Source organism: Anas acuta, chromosome 5 (assembly GCF_963932015.1).
Source record: "Anas acuta chromosome 5, bAnaAcu1.1, whole genome shotgun sequence".
Taxonomy (NCBI): domain Eukaryota; kingdom Metazoa; phylum Chordata; class Aves; order Anseriformes; family Anatidae; genus Anas; species Anas acuta.
Genome location: NC_088983.1, coordinates 22,871,175 through 22,890,751, shown reverse-complemented (window position 1 = coordinate 22,890,751; position 19,577 = coordinate 22,871,175). Strand labels below are relative to the sequence as shown.

General features: G+C 40.3%; 2 protein-coding genes across 6 annotated transcripts in view; one reads left to right on the top strand and one right to left on the bottom strand.

The window, feature by feature from the left end:
• Positions 1-157: 157 nt before the first annotated feature.
• On the bottom strand, positions 158-15,853 carry SNW1 (SNW domain containing 1). Its single transcript, XM_068683074.1, has 14 exons — positions 15,721-15,853; positions 14,554-14,707; positions 11,930-12,091; positions 7,826-7,921; positions 7,627-7,733; positions 6,931-7,035; positions 6,768-6,837; positions 6,019-6,084; positions 4,624-4,740; positions 4,129-4,270; positions 2,411-2,507; positions 1,782-1,899; positions 589-752; positions 158-504 (listed from the first exon to the last, which is right to left on the bottom strand). Exons 1-14 carry the CDS (start codon positions 15,810-15,812, stop codon positions 300-302), a joined length of 1,695 nt encoding a protein of 564 aa, XP_068539175.1. The 5' UTR covers positions 15,813-15,853; the 3' UTR covers positions 158-299.
• The window catches only part of ADCK1 (aarF domain containing kinase 1), an 84,335-nt gene continuing 80,014 nt past the window's right edge, over positions 15,257-19,577 (top strand). The window contains exon 1 of one of the 5 annotated variants that reach the window (XM_068683078.1): positions 15,257-15,394. Coding sequence is in view for 1 of the 5 variants with exons in the window: in XM_068683081.1 (XP_068539182.1) it covers positions 16,944-17,000 (57 nt within the window). In the remaining 4 variants the exon portion in view is untranslated. Of the gene's footprint in view, positions 15,395-15,910; positions 15,987-16,070; positions 16,246-16,856; positions 17,001-19,577 lie in introns of those variants that run through there. The other 4 variants (XM_068683077.1, XM_068683079.1, XM_068683081.1 and 1 more) reach the window with 4 other exon arrangements.

Here is a 19,577-nt window from a genome sequence, read left to right as displayed (position 1 = left end):
GAAGGGGCTACATTCTTACCCTGAGATGCTGGGCAACAGGGAATTAGCAAAGTCAGATCACTTGCTACAGAACAGTTCCCCTGTGAAATGTTTCAAAGTGGTCTCCATTCTTCCGCTCTCCCTGGGTAGCTGTCCTATGTCGAAGAACTAAGGTGTACATGCATCTCCACCTGGCACAAGAGTTCTGAACTGCTTTACGTACTGCCATCCCCCTACACACCTCCGTGATATTAAAAATGCCTTTTGAAGGAAGTCCAAGCAAGTAGTCCATTTCTTTGCTACTCAGGGAACAGAGGCATTTACTCCTTCCTCCGCTTTTTGCTCTCATGCTCGTGTTCTTTAGGGCGGCTGCTATCAGAAGGCCGTTTCGAACCACCATGTTGCTTGGCTTCTTCCAGAAATTTGTCCAAACCAAAGGGATCTTCCTCAAATTGAACTGGTCCATCTCTGCCTCTCCCTCTGGTGTTACGATCCGAGTTAGAGAACTCTTTGTCGGGAACAAACCTGGGAGGGCAGAAGAGATGATACTCAGTTGCTTTTAACTTCAGAACCCTAATTAAGAATATTTTGTATTTTTTCCCCCCTTACCTATTTGTCTTTATTCGAGCCTCTAGATCATCACCATACATGTCCTTATCCACATTTTTACTTGGTCTGTAGATGTTTTGGGCCATATCTTTTCCACTTCTCCAAGGCTGGTCATAAACATTATAAATTTCATCCTCCCCTCCAGCAAAGCCGCTGTCCATACCCTGTGAAGAAGAAAGATGTACAGCTGTATAACACAAATGAGTCCAAAACCTGCTAAATTAATTTTAACATCAAGATACAGGCATGCTGTCAGACAGATACAAAAAGATGCTGTTGTGTGATTTACTGCTGATTTCCAGCGGGTTCAAGCACTTCATTAGGGTATGAGTAGTTTTGGCTCTGGGATTAAGACCAGACAACATGACACAATGATTACCAGCCTCACTTAGCGCCACTTCTACTCTGTCACAAAGCAACGGGAAGGATTGCTGGCCATTCATATTTCAGAATAATGGATCATGTCAGTGTGCCCTGCAAGTACAGCTGTCTATAATGGCCAAGTACAACCACACAGAAACGCATGTTTTTCAGGATTTCTGGAAAACACAATTTAAGCTGACTGATCCAAATTGCACAAGTTTATGTAAACCATGGAAGTAGAACTGCCTGCTTGTTCAGTTTTGATTCGTCAGCTTCCCTTTCTGCCTGCAAGTCTTTCATTGGAGACGTGAAAAAGAATGATTGACACACTGCAGGACTATTGAGGGACTTTTTAAAGCCTAATCTACTTTTTCATCTCTCAATAGTACAAAGTTCAGGGACAACAAATGTTGCCGTTCACTATTTATATCTTCAGAAGGGTTTTTCACAGAAGCAGTAATGGGAATGGCAAGTATTTACTTGCTTCTCTTTCAGAGCACATTTCCCCTATTCAATCAGTGCATTTATACAAAGAAAATGAAGTCGCTGCAACTTGAGGGCAAAAACAACCCCCACATACACTTTCTCCCCACAAACCCAATCCACTTTCATCCAGTTATACATTTTGAATATCTCATTTTTGTGGCATCAGCTATGGATAAGGAAGATCAGTAGTTTGCTACTAGTTATGTAGAGATGTCTTTCAGAGCTCATCCACACCATCTGTAAAAACAAGGTCCCTTTAGGACTCTAGCCATGCTCTCTAGGGCAGGATGAACTGTTGGTGTGTTCTCATAGAAAACTACACAGCTGTGAAAAGGTATTTTTACCTTGGTCTGGTTGAACAGCCTCTGGTCATATTGGACTTCATTGGATGGCCTAGGGTTGGGTACCCCTAAGGCAATAACTTCACTGATATCTCTGTTTTCATTTCTCTGCAGCTTTGACCTGAATTTAAAATTTTAATAAAGATTGAGTCAGATAAACCATACTTGTTGATACACTCAACTGCAAGCCAATTTTGTATGAGCTGCTAACAATTTGCCCCAGATACCGTATGTTAGCCATTACTGTTCTTTACTAGGTAACATTTAAAATTTGTCTCCTAGAAAAGGAAACATTTGTAAAGTTATGTTCAGCTGGAATTAACATTTAAATTTACTTTCCACTGTCTGCACTTTATATCAAGCTGACTTGGTCTAATATGTCTTATTTATTTTTTTCATGAAACAGTGTTCATTATATTCTAGAAAGGCTGTGCAATCTAATTTTAATATATTAGAGATTTTAAGCATACAGAAACCATTTAGACTCAGAGATCTTACTGGCTGAGAGAAACAAGATGCTTGAACTTACATTCATAAATCTAAGCTCACTTCCAACAATCAGCTTCAAGGAATAAAGCCACTGATGCTGGTCAGATCTCATTGAAAATACAGGATGTATCACTGTGACTCACCTTTTGTCAGGGGCTGCCCTGGAGAGATTCCTGTCATGCTGCCTCTCTTTGCGCCGGTCATGTCTTATTTCATCCCTTTCTCTAGCTTCTCCATCCTCTGAACAAATGCAAAATTGCTCATTATACACAACTACTGAAGTCTGAATTAACTATGGCACAAATATTGGCACAGTGATGAATTTAGTATTGATTTCCAAAAGAGAAGTGGCCCTTAGCACTGTTTAAAATGTTACATTTTAAATAAACATCACATGGAAAACTTTCTCACACCACAAGCAGTTAACTGTCCTTGACAAGAGACCCCAAGCAGGCATATCCAACAACTATATTTTCCCAACTTAAAATGCCTTAGAATACTTGTCCATCCATCTATACATGAATATCCTGAAAACCCACAGGCGATTGTATCATACACTTATTTCTATTACATGTCAGTATAAAAATATTGTTCAACCACAGGCATCTAAGCACTTGGAAGAACCTTCTGTGACCCAGTATCACTAAATCACTTGGATTGGAAGGAGCGTCTATTTCAGCCTCCTGCTCAAAGCAGGATCAATGCTGAAATCAAACCAGATTGCTCTGAGCTCTGTCTACTTTGGTCTGTAAACCCTCCAAGGCCAGAGACTACCTCTCTGGACAACTCTTTCCACTGGTTGTTGTTCTTTTGGTGAAAACTCTTGTCCTGATACACAGCTGGAACATCCCACTTCAAATTTTGCCTACTATCTCATTCTTCCACGGGATAGTTGTTGATCTCCTTGTAAGAAGGCTTCCCTCAGGTACCCCCAGGCAGAACAAGCTTCAATCCTCTCAGCATCTTACTATGGAGCTGCTCCAGCCACCTGACCATTTTGGTGACCCTCCACTAAACTCACTCCAGTTTATCAATGTCCATCTTGTACCACATTCCAGATGCAGTCTAACAGATGATCAGCAAAGGGAAACTACTCCTTTCCTTAATCTCATACCTACATTCCTGCTGATGCAGCTTAGTATGCCCCTTGCAATATTGCTAGTGCCAGGGCACACTGCTGGCTTATGTTCAGCACTCCCAGGTGGTTTTCAGCAGAGCTGCTCTCCAGCCTGCCAGTCCCCCTGCCTGCACTATTGGAAAGAGGTTAGTCCACCCCAGCTGCAGTATTTGCTACTGTATGACCATATCCTCCACCTTTTAGCAAAGTAAGAGAACTGCTCTGTAAATTCAACACCTTGATCTTTGAAATGTAATTTATCACAGTGGTTATGACTTAGGTTTTTAGATTTTGGGCCTAGTGGTCAACATTACTATAGCTCTATAAGACCAGGTATAATAATATGAGAAACAAATTATTATTTACTATCTTTGAAAACTTAAAGATGGTTTAGTTCTCACAGATGAAGTCAGAACAATTGTTTTCTGAAAAATTATCAATTATAGCAGTCCACGAAAGCCATTACACGTACCAATCCAGTTGCAATTATGAATTTCTCAAAGTCCTAAACCTGTATACACTCAACCTCACAGCAGTGTATTAAACTCAGATCCCACCAAAACAGACCCCCACTAAGTAACCAAACACACTGACTGTCGAAGTGAAGACATAAGAAGAGATGTCATGGTTAATGTTGACATTTAAGTATTATAAATTCTCAGGTTATATCTGCAAACATGCACTTCAAAAAGCGTTAAAAACAAACAAACAACACTGTAGTTTCTTAGTAACAAAGAAACATACCTTTTTCAACATGGGTTTTGATCCCAGCTCTTCTCTCCCTTGCTTTTTGGGCCATTTCTCGGAGCTTTTCCTCATGTTTCTCCTTTTCTTTCTGAGCCATTTTCCTCTCCACCTGGGCACGCATCTCTACAGCCTCACGAGCCTGTACATATAAGACCCCTAGTTAAAATGACAGAAAGCTAACACCTGGGATGCAAGCAGATCATCTGTCCTAGAACTGCACAGTAAACAGGGAAGGAGCTGAGCTATAAAGTTAAAGTTCAAAGCCAGATAACCACAGCCCTTCAAGCTGAGAAGAAATAGACACAACATCCAATAATTTAACCCCACACTGAGCCACCGACTCAAAGATAATAGGGACAAAACCTTATGGAAGCCCAGAAGCAGGACAGACCAGAATGCTATAGACTATTCCCAGTTGATTTTCTCAAGGAAATAAACATATAATGAAGGTTAAAACCGCATGAAAGAGAACAGTTTCAACAACCACCTGACCTTTCTGTCAGCTATATAGAGAGCCTCAGCGAGCTTGGCAAAGTTTTCATTAATATGAACGGTCTGCAATCCTCTGCCATCTGCAGCCAGACGCTTGTCTAATGGAATTGTGTAACCCTAAAGTGGAAACAGATAGGCAGTTAATCACAGACATTGACATTTTTAATAGCAAACTATTAGATTCATTGTGTAAGGAAAAAACACAACACAAAACACAGAACTTGGCCATTCATAAATAGGCTGAAATAAACCTCTTTTACATGTACTCCAGATTCATACCAGGCAGTATTAAGCTTCCCTCCAATTCCACCCTATCTCAAATCTAGATCATATTTTCCCTTCAAGTTGCATCTTCATAAAAATGAGAATGAGTTTTTGATTAATAAGCTCCACTTTTTCTTTGTGTTAAGAACTACAGGTATTAGCTTTCTTAGTCCACACGGTTTTACTGTTTGTGCTTAAAACTTTCCCCAAACTGTTTTCATACCTACGAAGAAGTCAGATGATTCAAAAATGAGAAAGTAAGGGACAAAGCTGTTATCAAAAGCAAAAGACACTAAATGCCAGCTTTGCCTTTAGAAGCTGAAAACTGGAAGTATTTATAGAAGATATTTTAAGATTCTTTAGAGAGCTCTACACATTTTTTGCTTTGGTATTAGCATCTGTAACCTAAAATTCGATCTACTAATTAGTGTCAGTCCCAGTTATACAGCTGTGTTTGGGTAGAAAAATAACATCAAAACAGGCAGCTTTTCCTTCCTCCATTCAGAGAGGCCTCCTCACAACAACAGCTTGTTATATTTGAGAACAATTAGACTGGTCATTGCAGGATATTATAAATTCTGCTTCTCTCTGAACAGAAACTTAGCTACTGAAGAAAAATGAAGGTATAGGACATACCTACTCAAACAAGAAGTAAAAATAGCTAAGCTAACCACTAATGAGGATAAATTAATGCAAGAACACCAAAAGGGTAACTTTCCAGAGACTGACTGCAACACTAAAAAGAAACATGCTGGGTTCTCTAAAAACTACCTTTCCCTTTTTCAGTGTAGACGGGCTTACTTTGTGAGCTCCAAAGACTTTGGTTTCAGGCTCCACATAGTGCACTATTATAGGGATTTTAACTAATGTCATTTTTTTCCTCTCAAAATGTATAATCTCAGCCATGAAGTAATATATTCTCTCTGCTCTATACTGTTGTCAATTTGACAACTCTAATATGCCAGAGAGAAAAAAACTGAGCTGTACAATTGCATGTTCTGCACGCTGGAAGAAGCCAGTTTGTGTCACTCTCAGGATTTAAAACCAGTATTATTCAGGCTGTACATCATTCAGAGATGTCCCCCACTAAGGTGCAGCATTAGAAAGGTGATTTTATGACAACTTAATTACCTTTGCATTTTTCCAGTTTGAAATGCACGGAGGAATTTTCCACTCTTGTTGCTCTTTCACAGTCATCTGATAGAGGAGAGAAAGCAAAGTCATCTTTAGATTTATAGCAAAAGGACATACTGTTTTCTTTCTTAAAGGCAGCTATAAAACTATTGACATCATTTGGAGTACAAGTTTCAGGACACTGCTACAAGAAAACAACTCTTCTTAGCAGCAAGGCAATGTTCATTTCTGCACTGTACCTTTGATAACACTAAAGAAAGTTACAACATAGCTATTCAGCCACCCTCTTGAACTGTCATCACAGACCAGAACTTACAGCCAGCTTGTTAACACTTGAAAACTTAATGGCAGTTCAACTTGTAAAAAACTGAAGAACCACTACACTCATCTCTCAGAGAGAAGATAATCCTTCACAACACAAGAAAAGCCTTATGTCTTGTTTATGAGTAGCATGGGTATACCAAGGCTAAAGTTTGTCTACTCATTCACACCACAGAGAACCCCAGCAATAAAGACTTGTATAAAATACACAGGAAACTTACTCAAGCTTTGACAAGTTACATAAGAAAAGAGGTAGTTTTGGAACCATCCGAATGAAAAAATAGTCTTTGTTGGGCACCAATCTATCACTTAACATCATACTAAAAGGACAGGGAAGAGAAGGTGCACAGAAATGAACTGGATCAAAGCAGAATTTGGGAATCCACCTACAAGTTAAAAATTAGAACAGCTACGGTATTTCATACCTTTCTACTGGGAGAATGCATTACAGGCGCTGGAGGAGAAGGTGGTCCACGTGGAATCTTCTTGTTAATTCTGAACAAGTAACAAAAAAATTGCTATGAGCATGTTGTACGGGAATATACTTCAGAATCTTTTTTTTTTTATGAAGAAGTTGTGACTACTTACTTGAATCTTGGAGGCTCCATAGGATCCTTCTGCATTTCCACCATCCGAATAACTCTCTGTTTTGCTCCAGAGTTGAAGGCAACACCTTGCTGCGATGGTGTGTACCTGGATAAAACAAAGCGCTTCAACTCTCTGCAGGCAGCCAGTGGGGTATTCCCTTCCCACCTCAGATTTTATTCAATTTACTGCTCTAGTGGCATTTTAATTTTATCCACACCAGTTAAAGACTCTTCCACTGTAAATGCCAGGAGCTGGTAACTGCACTGGACTACATGCAGATAATCAACTACACTAGACAGAACGCATCTTCCCAGGGCCATGCTCTCCTGCCTCAACCCAGATTCAGGAAGTCATTATAAGCAAGGACCAGCTTCCTAATAATTCCATATTTTTATTATTATTTTTATTTATTATTATTATTATTATTAGGGCAGCATCACCCATAGTCCTCCCTGACAAATCTGTATTTTTGTTGTTAAAGCAATAAGCCTCCTTAAGTGCCACAACTCATGACACGTTGACATACTTCAGCACACTTCAAACTGTGTTGTCATCAGCAGGTTAATTCAAAATACACAAACTAGTTTCATCCTACTTACAGAAGAAAAGAATTTAAGAGGAATTTCTGTTCTCATAAATTAAAGGAACGTTCTGATTTTATATGTAATGTCATACACATGCACCAGCAATACGTACCGGATGTACTGTGCAGGAGCTAATTTGTCAGCTGCTCGAACTGGCATGGCTGCTGCAATTTTCTGTGAGACTGATTTCTCCAAGGCTGCTCTTGTCTTCTCTGTTATCTGAAGGCAAAAATACCACAGTATGCACCTCATCAAATATGCAAGACATACAATGTACCTCTAATAACCAGGCACATCAGTGCCTACGATACCTCTCTAATTGTCTCCTCATCTGGTCTTTGCAGTTCAGGATCATCCACATTCATGACCTCTTTTGGGACAAGATCCGTGTATTTGCTGTAAATAATCTGAAAGACAACATATTTTATTAGTGCTGGAGAACACAAATAAATTGACGTATTTCAAAGGAATATTTCAGGCCTTGATTAAGTTCTGGGTATTAATTAAATTGTATACAACAGTATGCAACAATTAACTGTAATGTATTTATTGTATACAATTACACATTGCTCAATGACTTCCACAGAATAAGAATGTACTCTTCAGTCCGATTTACAGATGGGATATTTGCAAAAAAACAACAGCAAACAACAATCTGATGAAATACAAATACATAAATCACTTTCAGAATGGGAATTAGATACAGTTTCCCACTTCCCTTTCCTATGCTGCTTCTTCAGGCTCCAAAACAAACAGAAAACTCAAGTTTATATTTCTGTTTTCAAGGATTTCTTAAGATTTTCATATATGTCTTTTTCAGTATCTAGAATTTTTCATTTCATTACATTTGCTATGTTCTTGGAGAAAAATGCTCAAGAAATCTTTTCTCGACACTTCCCCTTATACAGGCAGTTCAGTCTTCATGGAACACGCACCTAGCTGTCACCAGCTTCTAAGTCCCAATTTACAATGTATGGAAAGAATGTTATTAGATAATTACAGAGGGAAAAGTGCTAATATACTGCACTAATGTCTCACATTAATCCAACAAATAACATCAGAGAGTCTTAATTCAAAAAGTTAAAAGTTATTATAGCTATTATTTCAACTTTATAATAAAGTGCATGTCCAACTATGAAACAGACCTTTAGCCTCAGTATTAATTTGACACATGAGCCATTTACTGCTTCTCATCTTTCACTCCTAAAATTTTAATCCTTTCTAATACTATAAACAATATCGCAGCATCTTAAAGGCTGAATGAAGGACAACTGCAGAGCAGTGGTCCTCTAATTCTAAATCCAGATGTCTCGCTACCCAAAGATTATCCCAGAAGACATAATAGGAAAAAAAAAATCGAAGAGGTTCACTCAAAACGACAGCATACTGAGGTACAAATGAGTTACGTGAACTAGTTAAACCCCAAAATAACGCATGCCAGTGGAAAGCTGCAGTAATGTGGAAGATATCAATAACATGTATGAAATTTGCCTGAAACCACCAAATATTTTGTCTTCCTCAAAACCCGACACACTTGCATGTCCTAACTGGAGTCCTTTTTCTGAGGTGATACAGACAGGCAAATGAAAGATGTTGTTGCACTGTGATGTTTTTCTAGACATTTACACCATTTTAACATGAAAATACAGACATTTTATTGATCCAGGATCAAGAGAAAACTGTGTCCGTTTGATATTGTAATATGCTCATTCCCTACCATTTTTCATGTAGGGAATTTAAATGGAAGCATTGGCCTAAAAAGCAGAATCTCCTAGCCACAAATGAAACGCTTAATTTTTGGTACAGACAGACAATTCTTTTTCTGGATGAGGCAGCCTTAACAGGCAGCAATTAGAAATCTACATGCCATCGTAACAGCAGAAAAAGAACAATCTTACCTAACTATCTCATGGTAGGATTTAGTCATCAATTGCATTCAGAGTTCCCACAAGATATCTGATAGAGGCAAGTGTCTTGACAGAACGTTCTTCATTTAACATTTAAATCCCTGCTCTCAATACATTTTATTCTATATATCCAGAAGAGCTCTGTACAGCACTCATCAATCTTACATGTAAGTCAAGAAGCTACTATTAAGCCTTGCAGAACGAGTGTCTTCCTCTGATTCCTCCGTATGAGGCATGTAACACCTCAGAAGTCGTTACAACGCTGTTTGGAAGCCTGACAAGCATACCACAGAAACAAAACAGGCAACAAGCTCTCAAATCAAACTCTGTGAGGAAGGTGAATAAGTTATGAGTAACAAGTACTTCAGAAATTATTTTAGTTCTATTCATGTTGTCTTAACCTGTCCCCTTGCTGTGATAGGAGTTCCTTCAGCATTGGAACTATTCCCTTATGAATGTTTCAACTGAATTCACAATCTTGAGAGAAAACCGTAGACAAGATTTGTGGTCCTTTTTTCTCCATTCATGTCTAAGCCACAGCCTTGGACCTGAAAGAAAAAATCTATCTCCTGCATAGAAAAACCACTTTTGCCAGGAAACAAGTAATGGACCTAATAATTCCATTCCTTAATTTCACTCTCTTTTCTGTCCTAATAAAAATGTAGCAAGCAATTACATATCCTTTTTTTTTTTTCTCCTATTAAGCAGACAGGGCATTAGTTTCACCATTGTATGTCAATTATTGATTCCCCAAGCCTTATTTTAGCCTGTCTTCCAGTCATGCAAGTACAGGAAGTATTGGCAGAATTCACAGCAGCACAAGAGCTAGCCGTAGTGCTGGAAGTCCTTCCTCTGGATAACCACATGGAACTGCATCCCCAGATCCATAAGGTCATGCATCCAGATCTATCAACATTATCCCGTCTTTCACATCTAGCAGACTTTCTGCCAGCCCCAAACAGAAGGCTTGTCAGACTATCTCAATTATGTCAGCATTTTTAAAGGAAAATTCTCTGAAGCAACTATTTTTTAAATATCTAAGGGAACAGATGCGAGAGAGATGAACCAGTACAACAGCAGAAATTGCTGACAAGCCACCTAGATGCAGGGCCTGATGATGGAACTGCTGCCGCTACAAGAAGGCAGAACACTAAATTCAACTTCAAAAAAATCCATAAACTGTAGCAAAAGCAAAGTCTGCTTCTTAACTCAGACCAAACAAGCAGCTCACAGAACAGTGTCAGAAATTCCATCTTATTTCTTACAGGCTACTAAGTATCTGTTTCTCTTAACTCTGAGTATTAAGATTGAAGAAATATTTGAATTATGACTGCTACTCTCAGGATAATAAAACTTTTCTATGTAATCCTATTGACACTGTACTATCAAAACCTCTATCTTACAGAAAATATTTCTCAGTATTCAGCTCAATACTCACTGAAGAACTGCTCCCTATGGCATATTTACTAATAGCAGGTCTTCTAGTGAAAGTGTTTCAAACACCTGATTTTCCCACAGTTTTACTCTCCCTGAAATCACAAAATTTTGTCTTTAATCTTAGCATCTACATTCACCTGGATGCAATCAGAATTCAACTGATCCAGAAGAAAGAGCTGAGCGAAGGAAGTTAGGAAACTATAATTCCAGTCCAGCCGCTAACAGAGCTCAGTTATGGAAACGCTACTCAGCTCTGCCGTACTGCTCAGTATGGCCACAAAATGAGAATATGCCTATATGCATACAAAGAGTATGTTCTTCACAGTAGTTTCCAAATTCTGAACCAGTAAAGCACAGCAGAAGATCAGTCATTCTGTGCTGAAGTTTATCATCACTTCTAGTTCTTTTTCAAATATACTTAGATCCTGGTATTCAAATCCAAACAGGTTTACTATGTGAAAATTGAATCTGATCGTATAGGTGAAGATGTATTTTGACAAAGTTGTAAAAACTGGGGGGTTTAACTATGCTTTTTTCTTTTCTCCCTTATTTGCCCTAAAGCATCCACCAAAAAAAAAACAAAAAAAAAACCAACATGATTGTTACTTCTTATCTCTGCTGCTCCAAACAATTTTTTTTTTCCATTTTGGGATAAGTCAAACGTCTAATTATTATCAAGTATTTAGCATCACAGAACTCTATAAATGTATTTAGTATTTTAGCATCATCCTCTTTACAAATAATTCCAGACACTAAAGTCTGGTAAAAATACAATGAAAGTCCCCACAATAACAATGTTACCACTGTATTGTTTACATTTTGTCAGGCTACTTTCTATCTGTATGACAGCATGGAGTGTAATTGATTTGAACTCACTTGTTTTTGAAAGGTGTTGCAGTCTTCTAGGATAAACAGGATGAGAATAGACAAGATGTAACACTTTTGTTACTCAACTGAGATACAGTTAAAATTTGAAATCCTACAGACATCAGCTTTCTGCAATTTTGGCAACTGTACATATAGCTCCTCCAGGTATACATCCCAATCTACACATTTGAAAAAAAATATTACCTTGTCCTTTGACTGTCCTTGTCGAGCAATTGCATCGTATTTTATTTTTCCTTCTGCATCCACCTGAACAGCCAACGCATTGGACATTTTCTTCTTTCGGCCCATATCCAGTGGATATTGGGCCACATGAATTTCTGGGAAAGCACCGCCATCTCCAAAATCCTACACAAAAGAAAAAGTTGTGAATGACTGAAAGACAAACACATAGCATAACATTTGCACTGGTGGGAAAGGAACAAAACAGTGGATTGATTTTAACAAAATGAAACATAAATGCTCTAGCAAATTTACAATATTAGCTTGTAAGAGAGCAATTGACTACAGAACTTCACTTGTTAAAAGAAGAGACATTAAAATGCATAGACATCTTGCAGAGAAGTATCTTGAATTATTTCTTGCACAGAGAAATAGCCTATATCACTGACTCGAACATGCAGGCACTACAATATGACAGACAGTACGTGAACAATTCACATGCAAGTTATTAATTAGAACTCCAAGAACTTATCTGCTGTAATAAAGCAATGCTGGAAGTAAAAAAAAAAATAACCAGTAGAGATTTTCATCATAAAATTACTACTATTGTAATTTTAGTTATCGCACCATAATGAAGTGAAGAAATTTAAAAAGCTTTCCATTCCTTTCAAGCCTGCAGCTCATGGCTGTACAATGGCACGGATGCCAGCTATCTATTTCCTTATTTTGACATGCGAATACATTGAGAACTGGGCAAGCACCCAATAGCCCAGTATTCTTAACAGTTTATTTCTCGTCTTGTTCAACCTGTTGCTCTAAAAGCCTCTGAGGAACACAGGTAAAATAAAGACCTCCTCAAACAGACCACCCTGACTCAGTAACACTGAAGACTTGCATGGAATTGGTACTACTGCTAGACCGACTTCAGGCTATGGGTTCAAAAGCAGTTCTTCAAAGGAAGCACTTGCTTAAAGCAGCAGCATCTCCCCACTCCCTGTTGCGATGGCATTGCTTTTGCCTGATAGCAAACCAGACCAAGGGAAAGGAATGGTTGTCTTAGATAGATCCCCCTCCATATTCACCAGGGGACCAAACAATTAACACCACTGCAACAAACAGTGTGGACTGAGGCTGGAGGAATTGGACAGAAGGCTTCCTTCCAAAGCAGAACATGCTTGTGCTAGCTTCAAGTGCTCCCTGACATACAGCTTCAAGTATTTAACTTCTACCACTGGATATCCGACATTCAACAAGCAGTTACAGAATCAATGCTCCAGTACCAGCCAGAACAGAAGTCAGTCCTTCCTCAGAGTTTTTTACGTAACCGGATCTACTAAGAACAGATACTGTTTTTCAATGATGGCATTCTAGGACCATTGGATAAAGGTTGTATTTCATAAACAACTACTACTGAAGAATTTGCATTTGTTTATGAGGCAGAAAGGGAAGTCCCTAACAGCCTTTTGAGATGTCTATCATTTTGTGGCCCGGTGATGCTGGAAACTGTTTGACCTGACTTCTGAAGTGTTTTTGCTAACTTCTGAAAGAATAAGCATGAAAATATTAACATGAGTAATGAAAACTGTAGGTGGGAACTTAAGTGAAAGTATAAATTTTAATACCACATGCTTTATTAAATGTGGAAACCCCATAAAACTATCAGACAACCAGAGGAATGACTGTTTGAAGTCACCTTATCTACCACTAATGGATCACCAAGGTGCTGCATGAATCTTTAAGACAATGGGACTAACTCATAAATATGAGAGTAAAGCTGTTAAAAACTCAGGCAATGGAAGCACTTTGAAACAACCCAGGATCATACAAGAAATATTGTATCAAAACCTGAAGAGCATGCCTTGTCCCAAGAGTACTGGCCTCTGACTCACCACAGTAGGTCTCGGATATTATGTCTAATACCATTTCAAATTCTGCAATTTGTGGCTCACAGTGGAAAAACTGTACCAAAATCCTTTGGAATTGGAACCATACAGCTGTATTTGCCATTCTAGCTTTTAACAATTCTGGTTGAGATTACATTGAAGTGACACGGATTATAGCTAAATACACCAAACACCATCCAGAAGCATTTTGCTGGTAACATACTTAAACAATGAATACCTGACAAATTTATAAGTTTTCTCCCAACTCTAACATGAATTTCTCCCTCCCAATCCCCTACTAGCAGTTACCTTTTGCTACCCTAAGAACACAATACACACAGAACCGCACAGCATTCTGTTCTTGGCTATCCACCTGTTCACTTATTCCAGCTATGATCTGTGTGTGTATTAAACAACTAACGATGGAGGGACGATATGGATAACCTTCACAGAGCATCACTGCATTCTCGGACCATAAACCAAAAGTACCATAGACCTATTTCCATAAAACAACCTCTGAAGAGAAGAAACCTTAAAACAGGCTGTTTGTCATCAAACTTTTAAAGTAACTCAGTTAATTACAACAACTTCCCCCAACCCAATAATACATCCATCAGGCTGGATGGGAATTCTGCACGTGGTAAGGCTGTGCACAGTTCTCTGCATTACATTTGTGATGCTCAGAGTTTACTTTTCCTCTAGAAAAGATATTTCTTTTTCTCAACAATACATACATATTGCTACAGTGTCGGTTTAAATATCTACCTCTAGCACGCGTGGTATCCATCCTTTCCGGTAACCATACGGGGGAGGTTCCCTTCGTGATGAGACTAGAGCAGTCTGCCTAGATCTCTGAGCTCTTGCTCTTTCTTCTAGTTCTAGCTGGTCTTGAGACAGCTGGGTTGGAGCTGGTAGAAAACTGTACATCCATAGGCAGCCACCAAAAAAAAAAAAAAAGAGAGACACAAAGTTAATTCTCAGAATTTTCCACAGTGAAACTGAACCTACAGGTTCAGTTTCTGCTACAAATTTAAATGTGTTTAAATTATTAAATCTTCTCTACCATAGGTCTACACAGACTTACTTAGAAACAACTTATGAAACTTATGCAGTGCTCTCACAAACTAGAGAGGTTTTTTGGAATGCTGCAAAAGCAGCTCGCACTTTCTCAGCATTCTGGAGGACTCCTGTAGGATCTGATGTTAAATCCACCCATATTCCATCTTGCTTCAGCTGGTGTGTGACAACGGCCATTCTCTAACACGAATGGCACACACCTCTGTGTACTCTTTCCACCAGCAGCGAACAAGAAAATAAAACTGTCCAGCCGACTCTCCCTCCCCGGCTCTCACGGCAAACGCCCACAAACAGACCTGTCAACAGCCTCCCCCCCAACCTTAGACACCTCCCGGCCGAAGTGGAGCAGCCAAAATTCACTTCCCCAACTTCCTATTTTCCAGCTCACGCCGACCCCGCAGCCCTTGCTCGCGTATTTTCAGGCCGCGCTCAGCCCCCGGGAGGCCGGCCCTTCAGCCCAGCCCAGCGGAGCCGCGCTGCTGAGGCGCGCAGGCGAGGCGGCAGCTCGCAACAAAGCCCCCAGCCCTCGGTAAGAAAAAAAAAACAACAGGGAAAAACCCCGTGGCTCCCGTCACCCCCGGCCCCGCAGCTCCCCGTTCCCGCGGAGGTCACAAGCGGCGGCGAGACCCCCGCACCCCCTCCCCAACCCCCCCCCCCAGGCCCCCCTCAGCGCCCCGTGGCCCGGCCCCCTCAGCAGGCCCGGGGCCTATGGGGGGGGCCGCGGCCCTGCAGAGCTGCCCCCGAGCGCGGCCCCAACGCCGGCCGCAGCCCCCCGCGGTGCCCGGGGAGCCGCAGGGAGGCCGGGGGGCGGCAGCGGGGCCCGTGAGGGGCCTGTGAGGGGCTCACAGGACGCACCTGGTGAGCGCCATCTTGCCGCCGCCGCCGTCTTCTCCACAGCCAGGCCGCGGAAGCGGGGGGGAGGTGGGGGGGAGGGCGCTGCTGCGCATGCGCCGCAGCGCGCAGCTGGGAGGTGTAGTCCGGGAAGCTACAAAAGGGGAGGTGCCGCCGGGCGCAGGGGGTGATGGGAGTTGTAGTGCGGCCGCCCTGCCCAGCCCCGCTGCTCGTCCTCGGAGCTGCGCGGGGGCTTTCTGCGCCCAGCCGGCAGCTGCTGGGCTTTGCGGGTGTGTGTGGCTGCCTTGGCTGCCAGCAGCACCAGTTCTTTGTAATAGCTCATCTTCTTCCCCTTCAACCTGTTTCTTTCTGTGGTTTAATTTTCCTTGGTGAATTGGCTACTTTGGGGTTTGTGAATACGTGAGGCTTTTATCACTCTGGGTAGAGCGGACTGTGTGGTCCGAAGGGGCTGTACAAGTTTATTCAAAACCATGTGTCTGGGTAAACACATCTCCATCTACGTTTTAGGCTCATGCTGCTAATCCAGCTGTGAGTAACTTCTTTTCCCTGCCCTGTGTTCCTTATGTATCAAAACCAGAAAATGCTTACATAAGTGGTTTAACCAGTCAAAAATGTTTACTGAGGGTTTTTTTTAAAAGTTCTGAACTCAAAAAATGTGCAAAGTTTGGAAAGTGTGAATTCTTTTTTCCATTTTCAAAATGGAACATTCAAACTTTGCTTTAAAGCAATGTTTGTTGGCCGAGACTAGTATTGTGCTTAATTTTTTGAAAGTGGGTAAATTCTTAAAACCAGAATGTTTAATGTTTAATTTCAGATCTAATACATTTTATTCCATTTAAAACTGTGTTTATTTCCTTTTTTCTTCTTGAAACAAGAAAACATTTTTTCAATGTTAGGTTAGCCACTAAACCAAGAAAATGAATTATTCATGCAGTTGGTCCCTGAACCTGACCTGGTACATCTTCCATTGCTTCTTTCTTCTGCTTCTCGTGATGTTTTGATTAAGGAACTAGCACTGTGCAGCACATAGATGTGTGCTAAATGGGTGCTGAATTGGCTGGCATAGCAAAAAGTGAGGGAATCATCAATGGGGGTCAACCCTGAGTAAGGGTATTTCTGAGGAAGTTACAGAGGAATGGACACTGGGGCTTCTGCCAGTCACCATTTTCATCAGCTGGCAATCAATATGAAGTCATTATCCTGAAAATGTACAGCTCTCAGAAAGAATGGCAGAATGTTCAGCAATACTGAAAGAAGAGTCGCACAGATTACTAGATTGCTTGGTAAGTGGGATCCATTTAAAAAAAATGTGGTTTAATATCACATCATGCAAACTTCTATGTATGGAAGTAAAAAACTGGGGTGAAGTACAGACTGTGCTGTCCTGGAAAAAGTGATTCTGAGAAAGATCTGGGAGGGTGAAAGCAGAGCAGCAACTTAAAGTAAATTAGTTGTGCTATGAAATAGCAAAAAGCCTAATGCAGCCCAAGGATGTAAGTAGGGACATGGTGAACTCCAGCAGGGCTATGTTATCCTGGTGTTCATATTTTTAAAACAATATTGGAAGATTGAAGAGGGTTAGGAGACTACAAAGATAGGTAAGGCTAGTGTTAACTGAAATTGTATGAAGACGTAGACTTGTTCTGTGGTGAACTTCTAAGAGGTAAGTGTTAACTGTTAAATTAAAATGGGGTGAGCTCCATTTGTCTGTTATTATTTTCAATTACAAGGAGAAATAACCTGAGTGAGCAAATTGAAAGATTTAGTGTGTTTTACTCATTACAAAAAGATTGAGAGGAGATTGGGTCATCGTGTGCGTATACCTCTACGAGTTAGAGAAGCAAGATCTGAAAGCATTCTCTAATCTCCTAGTGGAAAGCATAGTAAGGACTGGTGACTGGAAGTTGAAATTAGAGAAATTCAAAAGGGAAATTAGGCAGAAATATTTAATGATGAGAATGATTAACCTTTGGAAAACTGTGGAAAGTGCTTACTTCTCCATTCCTTGTTACTGCAGAATCAAAGCTGAAAGTCTCTCGGGAAGAGATGCTGTCATTATTACAAGATTTCCTTTAGGCAAGCCTGGGCTCTCAAGGCCCATACATGAGTAGCCAGGTGGAATGTAATACCCCACAATATATACAGAGTCAGGTGGGAGAAGTTCGTACTCTCTTCCAGCTCTGTGAACTGATTATCTCTGTGCATCTTCATGTGTCTCTGAGTTGTGGACCTTTTCTGAACCAGGCTTGGTTCAAAGATGCCAGCTCTGGGAGGTTCTTTGATGAAAAGAAACTTTAGGCAGGGAATGGTTCTGAGATCCTTAAACTCATTTTTCTCAAGTGAATATCTGCCCTTAAGAAAGAAAGGTGATTTCCTTTGCATTTTTAAAATGATCTTTTTTGCTTAACATGTCTGGACAGTCATGGTGTCAGGTGTCTGTATACATCACTTTTCACACATACCCCAAAATGATCTGTGTGGTGAGTAAGGAGTTCAGGCCCAGCAGAGTGCTTTATCCTTAGTGTGGCTGCCAGTGGGGATGGTTTTTAATTTGATTTGAATACCACAGCTGGTTTTGAGAACGCTTCTTATAAAGCATACTTCTCAGGAGTCTTTTGGGGTAGATTTAGGCTGTTAAATCCTCTACACCTTTTTCATCTACTTCAGCACTTTTCACATTTGCAGATGCAGAATTAAATGGCTCATGAAATATCTTGTAACAAATGAAGTTGACAATACAAAGTAATGGAATAAGCTATTGCTAATATCAGATATCTGTATGCCTAACAGTCACTGCACATTGTGGGATAAAAATGATCAGAACAGATGACACTTCTTAACTCAAGGGATAAATTATGCTACAGGTAAGATGCTAAAACAGTGAAACAGAAGAGATTTACCTAGATGGAAAGGTTCAGCCACATCAGCAACCCCTGCACTTCACATTCCCTTAGGGGTTACAGGCAGCATTCAGAAGGAATAATTATAGCTAGGGGAAAAAGATCAGAAGGTCTATTAGATTAGTGCTTTTGTAAGAATGTTTAAATTCTTCAAGCCACATCTGCGTTATCTGGAATGACTTTAAGGGAGAATGGCTTCATTTCTGTTATTCTTTATAGCTAGTAGAGAAGTAAAATTTTGCAGGTATGCAAAAATCATCTCATACACTTCTGTAACACCTTGCTGTTTCCAGGGTGTTTTGTGAACTTTGTTTTGGAAGCTTTCCGCTCCCAGCTGATGAACATGCTCTTTCGACAGAGGTTGTGGTGGCCCACTGCAACTTCCCCACAGGTTGTGAGAGGAAGTGGAGTATCCTTTAGCCACCAACAACTTCAGAAAATAAAGTGAAGGGAATTATTTATTTTATTGCTAACAGAGATTATAAGAGATGGAGGTGGAGTGCAATTGTCTAAAGTGATACTGAACAACAATGCTGAGCAAAGGCCCTGACTCTTGCAGGAAGGAACAAAACCAGTGGAAGTGGATTTTGAAGCTCACATGAAGTGCATCTCTGAGCAGCACATCACTTTTGTTGTTATTTCAGGCAATTTTCATTAGTGATTGCGTGGACTGACTGGCCTGGGGCAATGGGCATTTTTTTCTTGAAAGATGTCTTATCCAAATCTTGGCCTTGTACAATATGATCTGTAAGAAGCCCCTAATCTGAAATTGGATGGCTCCCAGAGTCAATTCTGAGCTTTCCAGTACTGATACAAAGGCAGAATCTGTCAATCTCTGTATAAAAATCAACAAAGAATGTGGGAAGGTTTGGCCCAGCAGGAGACCTGTAGGTGTACGTTGTGTTTTTTTTCTGCAGTCAGCTGTAGGTAGGTTTTTCATGTTGGTTTGTACAACTATCG

Excerpts from the sequence above, each read along its gene's own strand:
- SNW1 (XM_068683074.1), bottom strand. The coding sequence starts at position 15,812 with ATGCGCAGCAGCGCCCTCCCCCCCACCTCCCCCCCGCTTCCGCGGCCT. Across the intron at positions 12,092-14,553 it reads GGATACCACGCGTGCTAGAG|GATTTTGGAGATGGCGGTGC; the intron begins GTAGATATTTAA and ends TCTTTTGTGTAG. Across the intron at positions 7,734-7,825 it reads ATGAGGAGACAATTAGAGAG|ATAACAGAGAAGACAAGAGC; the intron begins GTATCGTAGGCA and ends TTTTGCCTTCAG.